Genomic DNA, 15,638 nt, shown 5'->3' with positions numbered 1-15,638 from the left:
GAATTACAAAACTGTTGAACAATTCTGTTTCTTTCAATGAGTTGAATTATCTCCATGTATACCCAAAAAGGTAGTAAACTCAGTTGGGTAGTGGGATCCTCTTGCTCAGAACAGTTACTCAGGGACACACAGGTCACAAGAAGAGAGGGAAGGGCCAGTTTTAAATGCAAACAGTAATATAAAGAAAATTACCCACAAAACGTCCCAAGGCCGAATGAATTCAACCAAACATTTAAAGAATTAATACCAACTCTTCACAAACTCTTCTAAAAAGAGAGGAAAATACCTACCAACTCATTCAATGAGGCCAAGTATTACCCTGATATCAAAATGAGACAGAGACATACAAGAAAACTACAGATTAGTATCAGTTAGATGCAAAAATCTCAACAAAATACTATCAAACCAAATCCAACAATACATTAAAAAATCATTCACCACAATTAAGTGGTAGATTTATTCCCAGATGCAAGGGTGGTTCAATAATCACAAATCAATCAACATGATATATCACATCAATAAGAGAAAGGATAAAAGCCATATGATCATCTCAATAGATACAGAAAAAGCATTTAACAAAGCATACACAGACACATATATATGTTCTTTATATATATATATATATATAAAGAACATATACAACTCAACACCCAAAAAGCAAATAATCCAATTAAAAATGGGCAGAAGACATGAACAGACATTTCTCCAAAGAAGACATCCAGATGGCCAAGAGACACATGAAAAGATGCTCCAACATCATCACCTCATACCTGTCACAATGGCTAAAATCAGCAACACAAGAAACAACAGATGTTGACGAGGATATGGAGAAAAAGAAACCCTTGTGCACTGTTGGTGGGAATGCAAACTGGTACAGCCACTGTGGAAAACAGTATGGAGATTCCTCAAAAAGTTAAAAACAGAACTACCCTATGATCCAGCAATCACACTACTGAGTATTTACCAAAAAAACCCAAACAAACAAACAAACAAAAAAAACCCCAAAAAAACACAACCCCAAAACACTAATTCAAAGGGATTACATGCATCCCTATGTTTATAACAGCATTACTTACAATAGCCAAATCATGGAAGCAGTCCAAATGTCAATGGATAGATGAATGGATAAAGAAGATGTGATATACACACACACATATATGCACACTGGAATATCACTCAGCCATAAAAAATAATGAAATCTTGCCATTTGCAATGACATGGATGGAGCTAGAGTATAATGCTAAGTGAAAGAAGTCAGAGAAAAACAAATACAATATGATTTCACTCACATGTGGAATTTAGGAAACCAACAAAACAAAAAATGAGCAAAGGAAAAAAAAGAGAGAGAGACAAACCAAGAAGTAGACTCTTTAACTATATAGAACAAAATGATGGTTACCAGAGGGGAGGGGGTGAGGGGGATGGGTGAAATAAGTGATGGGGATTAAGGGCACTTGTCATGATGACCACTGGGTGATGTAGTGCTAAGTCACTATATTGTATACCTGAAACTAATATAACATTGTACATTAACTATACTGGAATTCAAAATAAAATTTAAAAAAGTTAGAACAAGCTGCAAAGTGGCTAAATTTTAAGTACCTTTGCTAGCTATATTGGGATGTCTGGCAAAAAAGTATTATTAATTATTACTACTTTTATTAGGGTTAGAAAAACTCAAGAGAGGAACAATAACAGAGTTCTAACTTTAATTCTCAAATCATTTAGAACATGCCCTGACTTTGAAAATTCAAATACATAGTTAAGATAATAAAAAACACTCAACTCAGGTTTACTTATGGGATTTCCTGTAAACTTCACTATATTTCCATCACCATCTGTTTTATCATTTTGTAAGAAAGCTGAGTTTAAGACTCCACAATAGGTTAAGTGTTTCCACATTGTGTATGAGCATTCACAGTGGCTCCTGAGACCTTGAATCAAGAAAATTATCCATTTCTCATTAAAATCTAAAACTCACTATGCTTCATAATGCTTCAAATACAGAGTAGCATCTCTCTTTGAAACCATGGTTCCAACTTCCAATACATAGTGGTTTTTGTCCTTATTCTGACAGTTTGATTAAAATTGACACAGAGCTAGGGGCGCCTGGGTAGCACAGTTGGTTAAGGGTCCAACTCTTGGTTTTGTCTCAGGTTGTGATCTCAGGGTCATGAGATTGAGCCCCGCGTCAGGCTCCGAGCCCAGCACAGAGTCTGCTTCAGTTTCCCTCACCCTCTGCCCCTCCCCTCTAGTGCGCTCTCTCTCTCCAGTCTAAAATAAATAAATCATAAAAAAACAAACTCTACAGCAATTACTTTCCCAACAGAGTAATTGCACTTACGTCAATATCCTCTTGAGTAAAAGTTTCTGGATCTTCTCCCATCATGTTGGCTAAATGTCTCTTTCCTATGTTGAACTCTTCAATCTGCTTTTTAATAAAATCCACTGTGTAAGTTTCACGTCTTAAGGCTGCGACATTTTTCTTTGTTGTTACACCTGTGGTGTGCCTTAGCCTTAGTATCTAGCAGAAAATATAAACAAAAAGAGAAAAGATTTTAAGTTAAATAATGATCTTGTATGCCACGGTCTTTAAATAAAACAGGATGTTCAAACAGTTGTCTTTATTATAGTACTCAGTTGGCAAGAGTCTGGGAACAGGTAAAAGGCCTGTTAAGAAAGCTGTTAGAAATTGTCCTCCGCTCAAAAGCTTGCTTTTAAAAGCCTCTCCTTACATAGTAGTTTAAACTACTGGCATTTCAACACATTAACACCCAAAATACCTGTAAGTAATATGCTACCTCCTTATCTACTACAAACATCCACATTTGATACCGATTGATCAATGTCAACTAGTTGTGATATTTGACACAAAGGCAATGAAGAGTAAAATGCCACTCCCTTAAAAAGAGGCAAATGCATGTGCAGACAGAACCCAGCAAGCAGAAGTCAAGGGAAGGAAGGAGCATGTACTGGGGGATAGCACACTTAGGCTACTGGTAGTCACCTTGTTTAAGGGTACAAATATGGCCCATCTTTCAATGCCTTAAAATAATAGTTTAGCTTAGCTTGAGACTATTCTGTGGTCCTTATTTTAAGCTGATACAGTGAAGAAACTGCTTCACTAAGCACTGACATGATTTATCATTAATTTGGTTCAATACACTAACAGAAATAAGGGCTTTCCCATCCTTTTAAACTATCAGTAATGATATCACACTTGCTGCTGTTGATCCTTTTATGCTGTAGCACTAGGAATTTCCCCTCCAGGCATTAACAGTTCACCTACAATAAAGGGTGCTAAAGAACCAGAAAAATATTTTCAAATGACTGTTCAGCCACATTCAGTAGCTGGATATAACTAGAACAGATATTTTTGGTCCTGGCTTTTCTCAAAATCTTAATCTGTGGTTCTCAAATTTCATCCCAGCCTCAACAATTTTAAACTCTTAAGCAATTCAGACCTTAAGAACTGTAATTCTTAGTAACTCATTCACTTCCCTTTTCATTAACATAAATTCTCTTTCACGCATACCAACACCAACACCATCCCTGCCTCATCCATTCCCTAACCCTTTGAGAATCAGAGATTCAAGTAACTAATAATTTGTCACTATAGTAACAATAAAAAGCAGAAGAAAAAATACAGGACAAATATTACAATAACCTATTAATAGTAAAAATTATGTTCTTAAACTCTCACAAATCAAAATAGTGATAAAATGATTTCTTGCTACTCTTAAATGAGCAAGATAGGGCATTTTAAAATTCCATGAAACTTTATAGTTTATTTTTCCTCAGGGGAGCACAAAGGAGTTTCTCTCTTTATATTATTAATTGAGAATCTTAAGATGCTTTATAAAGATACAGTGTCACTATCAATCAGTAAAAACATGACCCAAACTTGCTTACGTATAGTTAGCCTGCCCTTATACAGCCTCTTTGTACACCCATTACCTCTCCCCACAGCCAGTGCCAACAGCACCAAATCCTCATCTCAGGAGTTTTACCATCTTATTATATTTTTACTTTTTCCAGGGTTTTGCTTCTGTTTCTTTTTTTTTTTATGATTTCATGTTTTCTTTGAATACGGGAAGATGCTGCTTCCCGTATTCAAAGTGAAGAGAAAATGCCTGTCTGCGCCAAGAATCATGGCAAAGCTATGGATCTAGAGAGAAAGCAGCTGTCACTCAGCAGAGGTGATCTTTCCCAATGTTCCACTGCCAAAAGGATGATTACGCTGCTGGTTTGTAAGTCACATGACAAAATGTTTTGGTCCATAACTAAACAATCCATTTGTAATACAGGTGACCCCACTACACTTCCCACCGATCACCAACCACAGCCGTCAGGAGAAATGAGTTTCCCAGTGAATATGGGAGACTTCCATTCGCTGAAGTAATGAGTTCTAAAGAAGAGTAAGATTAGGAGGAAAGTGATGAGTTCAATTTGGGGCATGACAAGTTTGAGATGCTTGATGGGCATCCTGGGAGAGATAGGTGTCCTGGAGGCAGATGGCTCTGTGGGTGTGTACACAGGAGAGATCTGAGCTGGAGATGCCGTCTGTTAATAATCAGCATGGGACATGATGTGACACCATCAAAGTAGGGGAAATGGCAGGCATTAGTGTTAGGATAAGAAACATCTATTTTACTATGCAAAGAAACAACACAGTTTGTGAGGGAAAGTAGACGGAAAGGTAAGATTACTTGTCTTATGACCATTTTTTTTTTATGAAACAGGACAAGAGATGGGTCTGCAGAGTAAGGGGAGACAGGTTTGATGGACTGAATACTTCATATTCAAAGAGCAATGATACAGTGGTTGTAAGGTAGACAGAACAATTAAAGGAAGAAAATAAGAAAAAAATTTAAGCACCCCTTTATACTGTATGTGAGCCAGGAGAATAATACCAAAGAAATAGTTATGAATCCATATCCATACAACAGCTATAGTATTTTATTAATTATCTTCCTGTTTCCTATATATTTCCTTTGTATGTTTCAGTGGTACATTCAATGTACTAATTAGTTCAGAAGAGTTCTATCATCAGGCAAATTGTACCCTTCAAATTATCAAGTGTTCCATTCTCAAGCAATACTTTTACCTTGAATTTAATTTTGTTGAATCGTAATATTGTAACCTTTTCAAACTTCCCTTTGCCTTTCCCTGGAATATCACTGCCCATATTTTTCATTTAAATTTTGAATCACTTTAGGTTTTGAGTCAATCTGAGGTTTTTTAATACATGAGAATATCCTACTTAAATGGACTTAATAGATACTGTCTCATTTTCCATCTTATTTTATCTTGTTTTTATGCTTTCATTCCTGTTTTCTTTCTTTTGCTAGATGGTCTATAGTTTTTTTTATATTTGTCTCTTGATCCGGCGATTTAGACACCAGACAGCCTGCTTTTATTTTAGTAATGATTACCTATATGTCTCCGAATAAAATGTTTAAATTATTTCTCCTGTCAACTTCAGAAAGTAACACTCATTGAATTCTCACTTACTTACTGTTTTCTTCTTCGACCATAGAAATTATCTGTTTTTCTGTCCTCCATTCATATCAGCTTCTCTTAGTCTTATTATCTCTTTGTTCTGCATCCTGTATGATTTTTAAACCTTTAATCCTTGGGATTTTTTTTGTTTTCTGTGGTGTTAATTCTGCAGCCACTCTGAATTTTTAGCTCTTAAATCACTGGTCTATCTCCAAAAATCTTTCCTTAACCATTTCTTTAATCATATTTTCTTGTCTTATCTCCTGTTTTATACAGCTCTCCCTAACCCAACCTTTTAAGAATGTCCTTGACAGTGTGAAGCAGTTATAGTAAAATAATTTGTGTTTTCTTCATCTCTCTCTCCCACACTGTTCCTTTTCTTTTGTTCCGACAACATTTTAGTATCACCTCAAGCAAAGAGTTGATTATTGGCTTGAAGATTCATTTCTTCACTTGATTTAAAATTATCTTGTGTCTGTCTATTTTCTTCAGACTTTGTGACATGTGGCGGCTTTCTTAGTTTTAACATAAATGAGGCTTAAAAAACTGTAAAAAATTTTTTATTTTTGTTCATTTAGAAAGGAATTTTTTAAAAAAGTCCCTACTTTGCTATTTTTCATAATCTCTTTAGGATCTTTAGAATCTTTTCAAAGACATTTGTATACACTGCCTAAGAATATGACATCCGATTTATTATAAAGTCATCACAGCATCAGTACCAGATTACTGAATAGATTTATAAATGTTCTAAATTATTCCAGCAATGATTCACACAAAAATATTTACATTCAAAAGAGTCCATTTTTCATTAGAACAATCCATTAAGTAAGATGATGCTGAATGTGAATCCACTAGATCTTTAGCTATGAACAGCCAGAATTCCTGGAAAGAATGTGCTTTGCTGATAAGTACAAATCTCCAACAAAATTTTCTACAGGTTCTATTTCCAACTGAAAAGCTATGACAGAGAATTTTCCTCACACTTTGTTTTTATGGACTGGTATAGATACAACTTGACAGATTTGTTTCTTTTTTAAGATAATCAGTGGGTCAGACAACTATAATTTCAATCAAGCGGGTTGCCAAAGAAGCAGACACATCCTGACAGAGCAGTGATGTCCCAAATTTGGCCAAATGCCAGGGCTACACACTACTTTAATGATATTACGAGTATTAAGGAGTTTCCTTTTTGTTCAACTGGATAAAAATGGAACAAAGAAGAATCTGCCGCTTATTTGAATAGAAAAGGCAAAAGAAAAAATACTTTGAGGAATAAAAAAAAAGGTAAAGACTAAAGTCAGATTAGAGAGAACATGGATAGAAACAATATAAGGACACCAAGTGAGAAAGGATAGTAACCTTTTTGAATTGAGTTTATATTTTTATCAGCTAGAGGTCTCTGAATGCAAGCAAAAGAAAATGGCTTTGCTTAAGCAAGAGACATTTCTTAGAAGACTAACAGGGGCCCAGGACTATAACTTGAAGCAGGCAGCTTAAAAACAGGAACGCCAATGATCCACAACACATTCAAGAAGTCTGTGGCCATTAAGATAAAACACTATTCCAACTGTCCTTAGCTCTCTGCTCAAGATCTCATGGGAGGGACTACCTAATGGGGCTACTTTGGGTCAGATGCCCCAGATTATAGTTCTTCCAGATTGTATCCAGTGGGGAAGAACTCATTCCTCCTGAGAAAATAGAGTGCCCTGCTGAAAGGGAAATGGACAATTAAAAGGTTAAACAAGGAAATCTACTACACTACTTAAGCAAAATTCACCATTTATTTTCTTTACACAATCTTATAAATTTAGAGCCTTAACGTACTTACCAATCAAATAAAATATAGGGGCTTTGTTTGAATTGTGCTTTAAACAAACCAGCTATGAAAAATTATTGCTGGGAAAACCAGGGAAATTTGAATATGGTATCAGATGATATTAAAATTACTGTTCATTCTGTCAGATATGTGCATAGGGGCATGGAAGCTTATGTTTGTTTTTTTAAAGATTTATTTATTCATTTGAGAGAAGAGAGACAGAGCACGAGTGGAGGGTTGGGGCAGAGGGAGAGGGAGAACAGACTTCCCACTGAGCAGGGAGCCCAATGCGGGGCTTGATCCCAGGACCCTGAGATCAGGACCTGAGCGAAGGCAGATGCTTAACGGACTGAGCCACCTAGGTGCCCCCATGTTTTGTTTTGTTTTGTTTTTTTCTTTTAAAATCTACCTGTTAGAGATGCACATTCAAGTATATACATAAGTAATATAATGGGAAGTCTGAGATTTACATAAAAGCTTACAGAAAAAAAGGTAGGGAGACAGATGAAACAGGACTATGAAAACATTAATAACTGTTGAAGCCAGTTAACATATATACATAGCGTTCATTATAGTATTCTATTTTTGTAAATGCCTGACTGAACATGCTTTATTTTTCATAATAAAATTCTCAAAAGTAAACTATTTTACAAGTTCTTTTAACAAATTTAAGCAACTACTATGGGCCACACTATCTACTGAATTTTAACAGAAATAACTGTCAAGCAGACTTGAGTGGTGTTAAAACGAGAACATTGCCATACTGACAGAAGGAAACATGAAGCATGGTCAAACTGCAGTTTTCTTAAAGTTACTAATCTATCTGGCAAAAAGGAGTGTGGCAGGTGTTCACATGTATACACATGTGCATACACACATGTACACATGCACATATCCCTATACGTAAGAACTCTTCACAAGTTTAAATTCAGGAAATGATCAGTGAGCATCTAGGAGGTATCTGTGGGCACTGTACTAGGCATCAGAGTAGGTATACAAACGTTATGCTATTTTTCTCAAGAGGTTTACAAACCAGCTGTAGGGGAAAGACCTAAACACACAAGACACTTAGTTAATAAAAAAGAAGTAAATGTGGGTCTTTCATAGTTGCAGATAGCTTCCAAGATGGCTCCCAGTGATTCTACCGTTGGTATTCATCCTGTTGTTCAATCCCCTCCCCTTGAGTGTGGGCTTCTGTAACTTGCTTGAGTAACTTGCTTCTGATGAATAGAATACTATGAAAGCGATAGAATGTCACCTTTAAGACCATGTTACAAAAAGACTGTCTTCCCTCTTTTTCCCCCTCTCTTGATCAACCTGATGGAAGCCAGATGTGGTGAGCTGCCCTACAGAGACCCACATGACAAGAACTGAGGGTGGCCTCCACCCAGTCCAATAGCCTGGCAGGAGATGAATCCTGCTAGCACCCACACACAATGAGCAAATGGGGAGGTAGATTTCCACCCTCCAGCCTTGAGACGACTGGAGCCACAGCCAACACCTGGACTGCTACGTTATGGGAGACTCTGAGGGAAAACCCAGTAAAACTGTGCCTGCAATCCTGATGCACAGAAACCATGATATAACAAACGTCTGCTGTTTTAAGCTGCTAAATTTGGGGGTAATTTGTTATGCAGCAATAAATAACTAATTAATTTATCATCCTACTTACAACAATGAAGCATAATACAAGTAGATTTAGTACACTAAATCTATCCTTAAAAGGACAGGATGAGATCTCAAAAGAAAAAACTTATCCCATCAAAGGAGTTTTAATTTCCATTGCTAATAAAATGGGATTTTAAAAAAATTCAGAAGTTACCTAGGGGAAAACGTAACTAATTTACAGAGCTGCAGACAGCATTTGATACAAATGCAAGTCAATTTTTAATTTCAAAGAGTTTTTAAGAAATTCATCAGTAAACTTTATTAAGACCCCATCATAAACCAACTGGATGCTATGATAAATACAGGACATTATAAGCTCCTAGAAGCCCATAAGATGAGAGAAGAACAGATATTTAAGACAAGAACAACAATGTTTTTACAATAAAATCAAAATACACAAGGGCTAAGCCACCAAATGCCACTGATCATTCTTTGGCAGACAGTCCAATTTAACAAGGGGTGTACTGACTCAGTGAACACAGAAAGTTTAAGCACTAAGTGTTTAGCAGAAAATAAAATTAAGAGGACATATCATTGATAATTGGTAATATTAGCTTTGAAAATAGAAAACTGGTCTACTACTTTTCCTTATTATAAAAGTCATAGGGGCACCTGGCTGGCTCAGTCAGTAGAGCGTGCAACTCTTGATCTCGGGGATGTAAGTTCAAGCCCCATGTTGGGTGTAGAGATTACTTAAAAATAAAATCTTAAAAAAAAAAAAAAAAATCAGGGGCGCCTGGGTGGTTCAGTCGGTTAAGCATTCAACTCTTGGTTTCGCTCAGGTTATGATCTCAGGGTCCTGAGATCGAGCCCCATGTCAGGCTCTGTGCTCATCAGGGGGAGGGGGGAATCTACTTGAGGATTCTCTCTCTTCCTCTCCCTCTGCCCCCCACTCACACACACTTTCTCTCTCTCTATATATAAAATAAATAAATCTTTTTTAAAAAGTCATAAATATTTCAAAAAGCTAAATTAGCATTCTTACATCATACTGACAGAGGATTTAAGAAAATCTGGGTACTTTTGTAGTACACCATGACTGTCAACTGCTTATAATGCCAGTGCAATGCTCATTAGTGAAAGATTAAAAAAAAAAAAAATTCAAGTACCTTAGTATAGCAAAACAAATCATAATCTGGGTCCTGTCAAACTTTCCCATCTCTCACCATTCTTGCACCAATTATTATACCAATTATAACTGCTATAACCAATTAGTTGTTGTTGCCAGATCCACTGACTCTGTACGTCTGTCTCTTCTGTACCTATTAACATCATCATAGAACAGAATACCTCTCTTTTTTCATGTAACTCCTAATTGCTCCTGAAGACTCTTATCATCTCCTTTGAGAAGCCGCCTACCACTCTACCCATTTCAACTCATTTGCATTAGACACTGCATTTCTGTGCTCTTCCGTATTTATCTCTGTAAACCTTACGGTAAACTGTGTGTAGGTCCCTGATATTCAGGGGTTTATAACCTGAAGTTCTGCCATTCACAAATAAGATTCCCTCCTCCATCCCAAATTTGGTACACTTAGATATTTGCAATTATAGCGGCATTAATATGAAACATGTAAACCACAAGATTGGTACACAAGAGGAAGTCTGCTAATGAGGGTCCCAACTGAACACACAGGAGTCACAGGTTAAAGAACTTGTTTCTTTTTCCATGTGGCATCAGTGTTTCTCACTTTTCTGTGACCCACAGTAATAACTACTATTTAGATCACCACCTAGGACACACTTATAAACAAAATGCAAAAATACCCTGTATGAGATGTATTTGATTATTATTCCATTGTTTTATGAAACATGGCCCCTAAGAAAAATATAACTATGTTTTTTTCTGAGAGAGTGAGAAAGAGAGTGTGCGTGTGTGCGTGGGAGTGGGGGGCAGAGGGAGAGAGAGAGAATCCTAAACAGGCTCCAGCCCCAGCGCAGAGTCTCAGGCAGGGCTTGATCTCATGACCCTGATATCATGACCTGAGCCCAAATCTAGTTGGATGTCCAACTGACTGAGCCACCCAGGTGGGCCTGAGAAAAATATAACTATTAATGTTAGAGATGGAAGTGAAGGAGTATTAATATTTAAGACAGACAAGCTCTGTGCCAGAAAAAAAAAAAGCTTTATAAATGTCTTTAACCATATATATGGTAATAGTAAGGGTCTGACTGGGGTCAGTTAAGTCTTTCAGTTATATGTGAGTTGCACTCCGTGTGGTAAAACATAAACTGTGACAATACTAAGGAATTTGGGGATTGGGCAATCTCAGGATCATCCCTAGAGAGTACTAAGGGTCAATACTGTCTGGTAATTATTTGATAATGATTTGTTTACTTCACAGTGCCTGGCTCAAGTAAAGTGCTCAGTAAACATTTGCCATATGGAGGGGAAAAAAGCTTTATTTCAAGTCAGGGAGATGAAAATTAAAGTAGCAAGAAAAAATCACTGTTCACCCATCTTACTGAAAAAAATACCTAATGCCAGTAGGAAAAGGGGCACTCTCATACATCAATGATGGAGTGTGGATTGCTACTGTCTTCCTGGAAAGCTATGTGGAAATATCTATTCAAATGTAACATGTACACATACTTTGTAGCAATAAACTCCCAACTGGAACTCTCTCCTACACAAATAAAAGCAACAGTACCTAAGAATTATTACAGGATGTTTACTGAACATTTTATTAATGGTAAGAAAATGGAAACAAAATAAATGTGCATCAACTATTACCACTGACACATATGGGTGCATATGATAGAACATAGAGAAAGACAGGGGATACATAGATTCTGGAGTTTGAGGGAGGGAGAGAAAGTTAGCACCCCTCCCTCCACACACACACTTAAAGTTCAGCAATAAAAACATTCTATATGCTACAGCCCCTTTTATAGCTAACTACGCATATACAGGGAAAATATACTCAAAACAGATGCATGAAAAAATAAAATTTTCCAACATACTTTCCAATGATAAAGTATTAAGGGGCAGCCAGGTGACTCGGTCAGTTAAGCATCCCACTCTTGGTTTTGGCTCAGGCCATGATCTCAGGATCCTGGGATGGAGCCCCAGGTAGGGCTCCCCTGCTGAGTGCTTCCCGCTCAGCCAAGAGTCTGCTTCTCCCTCTCCCTCTGCCCTTCCCTATGCTCATGCTCTCTCTCTCAAATAAATAAATAAAATCTTTTAAAAAAAGTATTAAAAAATAAATGATGGGTAAATGAATAGATGGACTGGTTGATTTAGGTTAAAATATAAAAGATTAAAAATATACAGCATTCCTTTTCTCAATAGTTTTTATTTCATAATATTTGACTTCTTTGCAATATTTGGTACTTGTTTATCACTTTCCCTACTTAAAACATTCACCTGTTTTCCATAACACCACACTGTCTGGTTCATTGAATGAACTTTGGCAGTTCATTCTCAATCTCTGGGAGGCTCTTCTTCCTTGACTGTTTCCTTCAGGGCCCTGTCCCTCTATTTATTCCAATTCAGGACACCTTCACTAGGTGTCTGAATTCACTTCCAAGGCCTTAATTAACATCTACAAGTTAACAGAGAACTTGTAAATCAGATTTCTTCTTGAACAATAAACCTGTCAATCTTTGGGCCTACTGGAAGTCTCCACTTGGACATCCCAATTATAACTGTATAATAAACAGAATTATAGCCAAAATTAAACTCGTTTTCTTCCCTCTCAAAACTTTTCCCTCCTTTTGAAATCCCATGTCAGCAAATGGCACCATCATCCAACTGAGTCCCGTGAAGCTAGAATCTTGGCTTCTCACTGCCCTCAGGAGTAAAGGAAAAGGACAAGTTCTGGTTTCCATCTCTCCAGAGACAAGGTGTCGGGAAAATTAAGAAAACAGAAACTGCACAGATGCAAGGCACTTTTAAAGTCACTATCAGGGCACCTGGGTGGCTCAGTTGGTTAAGCGACTGCCTTCGGCTCAGGTCATGATCCTGGAGTCCCGGGATCGAGTCCCGCATCGGGCTCCCTGCTCAGCGGGGAGTCTGCTTCTCCCTCTGACCCTCCTCCCTCTCATGCTGTCTCTCGTTCTCTCTCTCTCAAATAAATAAATAAAATCTTTAAAAAAATAAAATAAAATAAAATAAAGTCACTATCAAACCTATCCACTGTGACTTTCTCCATTAAGTCTTCCAGACTACTGCAGGAGTCCAGTTCTCATTCACCTCCTCTGGCGCGGCACTCCTCCCACTGGACCGTGGAGCAAGCGGGAAGGACTGGACCCTACACCACACCTAAGGCACGGACTCCCCTTAGCTTGGCAGCCAACTTAAGGAAGGGGGGGTCGCTCTAGTTCCGTCTGCAGATAACTTCCTCCCTCACTGCACCTGAGAAAACCAGAAACAACCTCAAGTGGCCGCTGCAAACCAATACCCATTCCTCCTCTCTCAACCTCAGACCTCTACTAGATACCCCAAACCCTTAAGTCCCTGTCTGAGGGCACGCGAAACGCCAGGGGAAGGTAGCGGCGCCGGCTCCACATCTTCGCGCTACACGGACCAGTGCTTCCACTTCTCCCTTACCTGGAATCCAGCACCTGTCTGCAACTCAGCAGCCGCTGCTTTCCAGACGCCTTGTCTCCGGGCGAGGCTAACCCCACCTCCGAGAAAAAGCCGGTAGGAAGCCGCTGCGCCGCAAGACACACAGGGAGCCGCCATATTGGCTGCCGGAGACCGGGGCAAGAGGGTGAAGGGGCGGGGCCTGAGGCCTGCGCAGGCGCCGGTGGGAGCTAGGTTCCGGGGGCTGTCGGGAAGAAGCAGGGGGCGTGTTCCGCGGTCCGGGGCGGCTCGTCGCTGGTTGGGTGTGTGAGCCCCCGGGGCGTGTCCGACTCCACCCCCTGGTTCGTAGTAGCCCCAAGCTGAAGCTCCAAGCTGTACCTCATGGCCTCTTTCGCCTTCTACAGCTGATGAATTCTGTTGTTGTCTAAGTCTTGGTATGACTTCCACGTGGCTCTTTAACCAACCCTTCCTTCCCTTGCCCAGCGCTGCACCTCGAGCTGGCTCTCCCTGAACCGCAGAACCCGCGCCGCTCCCCCGCACCTCCTTCTACAGTCTGACTTCATCACACTCCAACGCGGAGGCTGCTCTCTTTGCTCACGCCAGAATGGACCCCAAGCCTTGCCTCCTATACGTCTTTCTACTATGGGTTTCCTCTTCTCTCTACCTTTCCACATTTTCAGGGTCCAGGGTCTCCACCTCCCTCCAGCAACTGCCAGCCCACTCTACCTTCCATGGCGCTCACACTCCTATTGTTTAACTGTGTAACGCGCAGGCTAAACCATTCACAGGTGAGGATGAAACAGTCTTAGCCATGTTTACGCGCCTCTCCGCATGGTGTTAGCGCTAAGCCTTAACTTGAAACCCAATCAGAATTAAATGCACCGTCATGGAATAGAAATGAGTACACCTTGCTTTCTGAGACTTGTGTGCCCTTGAGAGTAACTCCCAGGGTGCTTTCTACAAAATACATTTTAAATGACGCAGAAAGCCGCTCTGAAAGGGTTTCCAAACATTTAGAATGGAAGGATCAGTAAAATTAAAACACAAACACACAAAGTTGTCAAGCAAATATATACACCATCATTTCTTAAAACACATTTAGTCATTAAAAAGGTAGAAATGACATAATCCCAGAAAAAAAAAAAAAGTGTTCCTTTAAATGGAATGCACTTCACTGTATTGAAAACTCACTCTGTTGTTCTGTGATTACCTTTTAGGCTAGTAAAACTTTCATCAGAAATTGGCAGAGGTTCACAAACCAGGATTTGGGAACCAAAACTTTATAGCTCATTAAAATAGATGCCTTTAGACAGCAGTTCCTACACATTGTCACAAAAGTGTTTTTAACTTAATTGTGGATATTTAATTAAAAAGAAAACAACCAAATAAGTATGTGAAAGCAGAATTTTTACTATTTCTTTAAAAATTTTGGAACATATAAGAACTAAATAAGTTTGGAAATTAAGGTTAGGAATTGTAGAGGTTTCTCTTCTATTTTTTTTTTTTTCTTTAAAATTCATGTTACAATCTTTCATTAGATTACAGTAAAGTGAATGTAATACATTTCCCACCTCTAGGGGCAACACTTGGACTGCTGCATGAAATTTCTTGTGTAGCCTTTGAGTTTGGAACAAATATACCACTATAGGTTGACATTAGGTACATAATTTGGAGTCAGAAGGAAAGACTGGGATCAGGAATGTGCTGGTAAACATTTATAATATGAAAAAAAAAAGCGGGCGCCTGGGTGGCTCAGTTGGTTAAGCGACTGCCTTCGGCTCAGGTCATGATCCTGGAGTCCTGGGATCGAGTCCCGCATCGGGCTCCCTGCTGGGTGGGGAGTCTGCTTCTCCCTCTGACCCTCCCCCCTCTCATGTGCTCTCTCTCATTCTCTCTCTCTCAAATAAATAAATAAAATCTTTAAAAAAATAAATAAATAAATAAAATATGAAAAAAAATGTAGTTTTACCACACAGCTAAAGCTTAGATTCATTTAATTTTCCTCTCATTTACTGAGCACCTACTATGTCAGAGGCATCAGGCATCCTAGGCACAAGGATCATAAAGTCCCCAAAGTCCAATATGGTGGGGTCACATCTAATGTGAGGGTTTAGTTCTAAAGTC

The 15,638-nt window shown here is 38.7% G+C and overlaps 1 protein-coding gene across 1 annotated transcript in view; it reads right to left on the bottom strand.

The window, feature by feature from the left end:
- The window catches only part of MRPS9 (mitochondrial ribosomal protein S9), a 61,135-nt gene extending 47,426 nt beyond the window's left edge, over positions 1-13,709 (bottom strand). Inside the window, exons 1-2 of the mRNA XM_032419386.1 lie at positions 13,539-13,709; positions 2,345-2,524 (exon numbers count right to left, since the gene is read on the bottom strand). Of these exons, the coding sequence (XP_032275277.1) occupies positions 2,345-2,524; positions 13,539-13,673 (315 nt within the window). The 5' untranslated portion in view covers positions 13,674-13,709. The remainder of the gene's footprint in view (positions 1-2,344; positions 2,525-13,538) is intronic.
- Between the last annotated feature and the right edge of the window lie 1,929 nt (positions 13,710-15,638).

This window comes from Phoca vitulina, unplaced genomic scaffold (genome assembly GCF_004348235.1).
Source record: "Phoca vitulina isolate PV1807 unplaced genomic scaffold, GSC_HSeal_1.0 scaffold22, whole genome shotgun sequence".
Lineage (NCBI taxonomy): Eukaryota > Metazoa > Chordata > Mammalia > Carnivora > Phocidae > Phoca > Phoca vitulina.
This window is presented reverse-complemented; position numbering and strand designations above follow the sequence as displayed.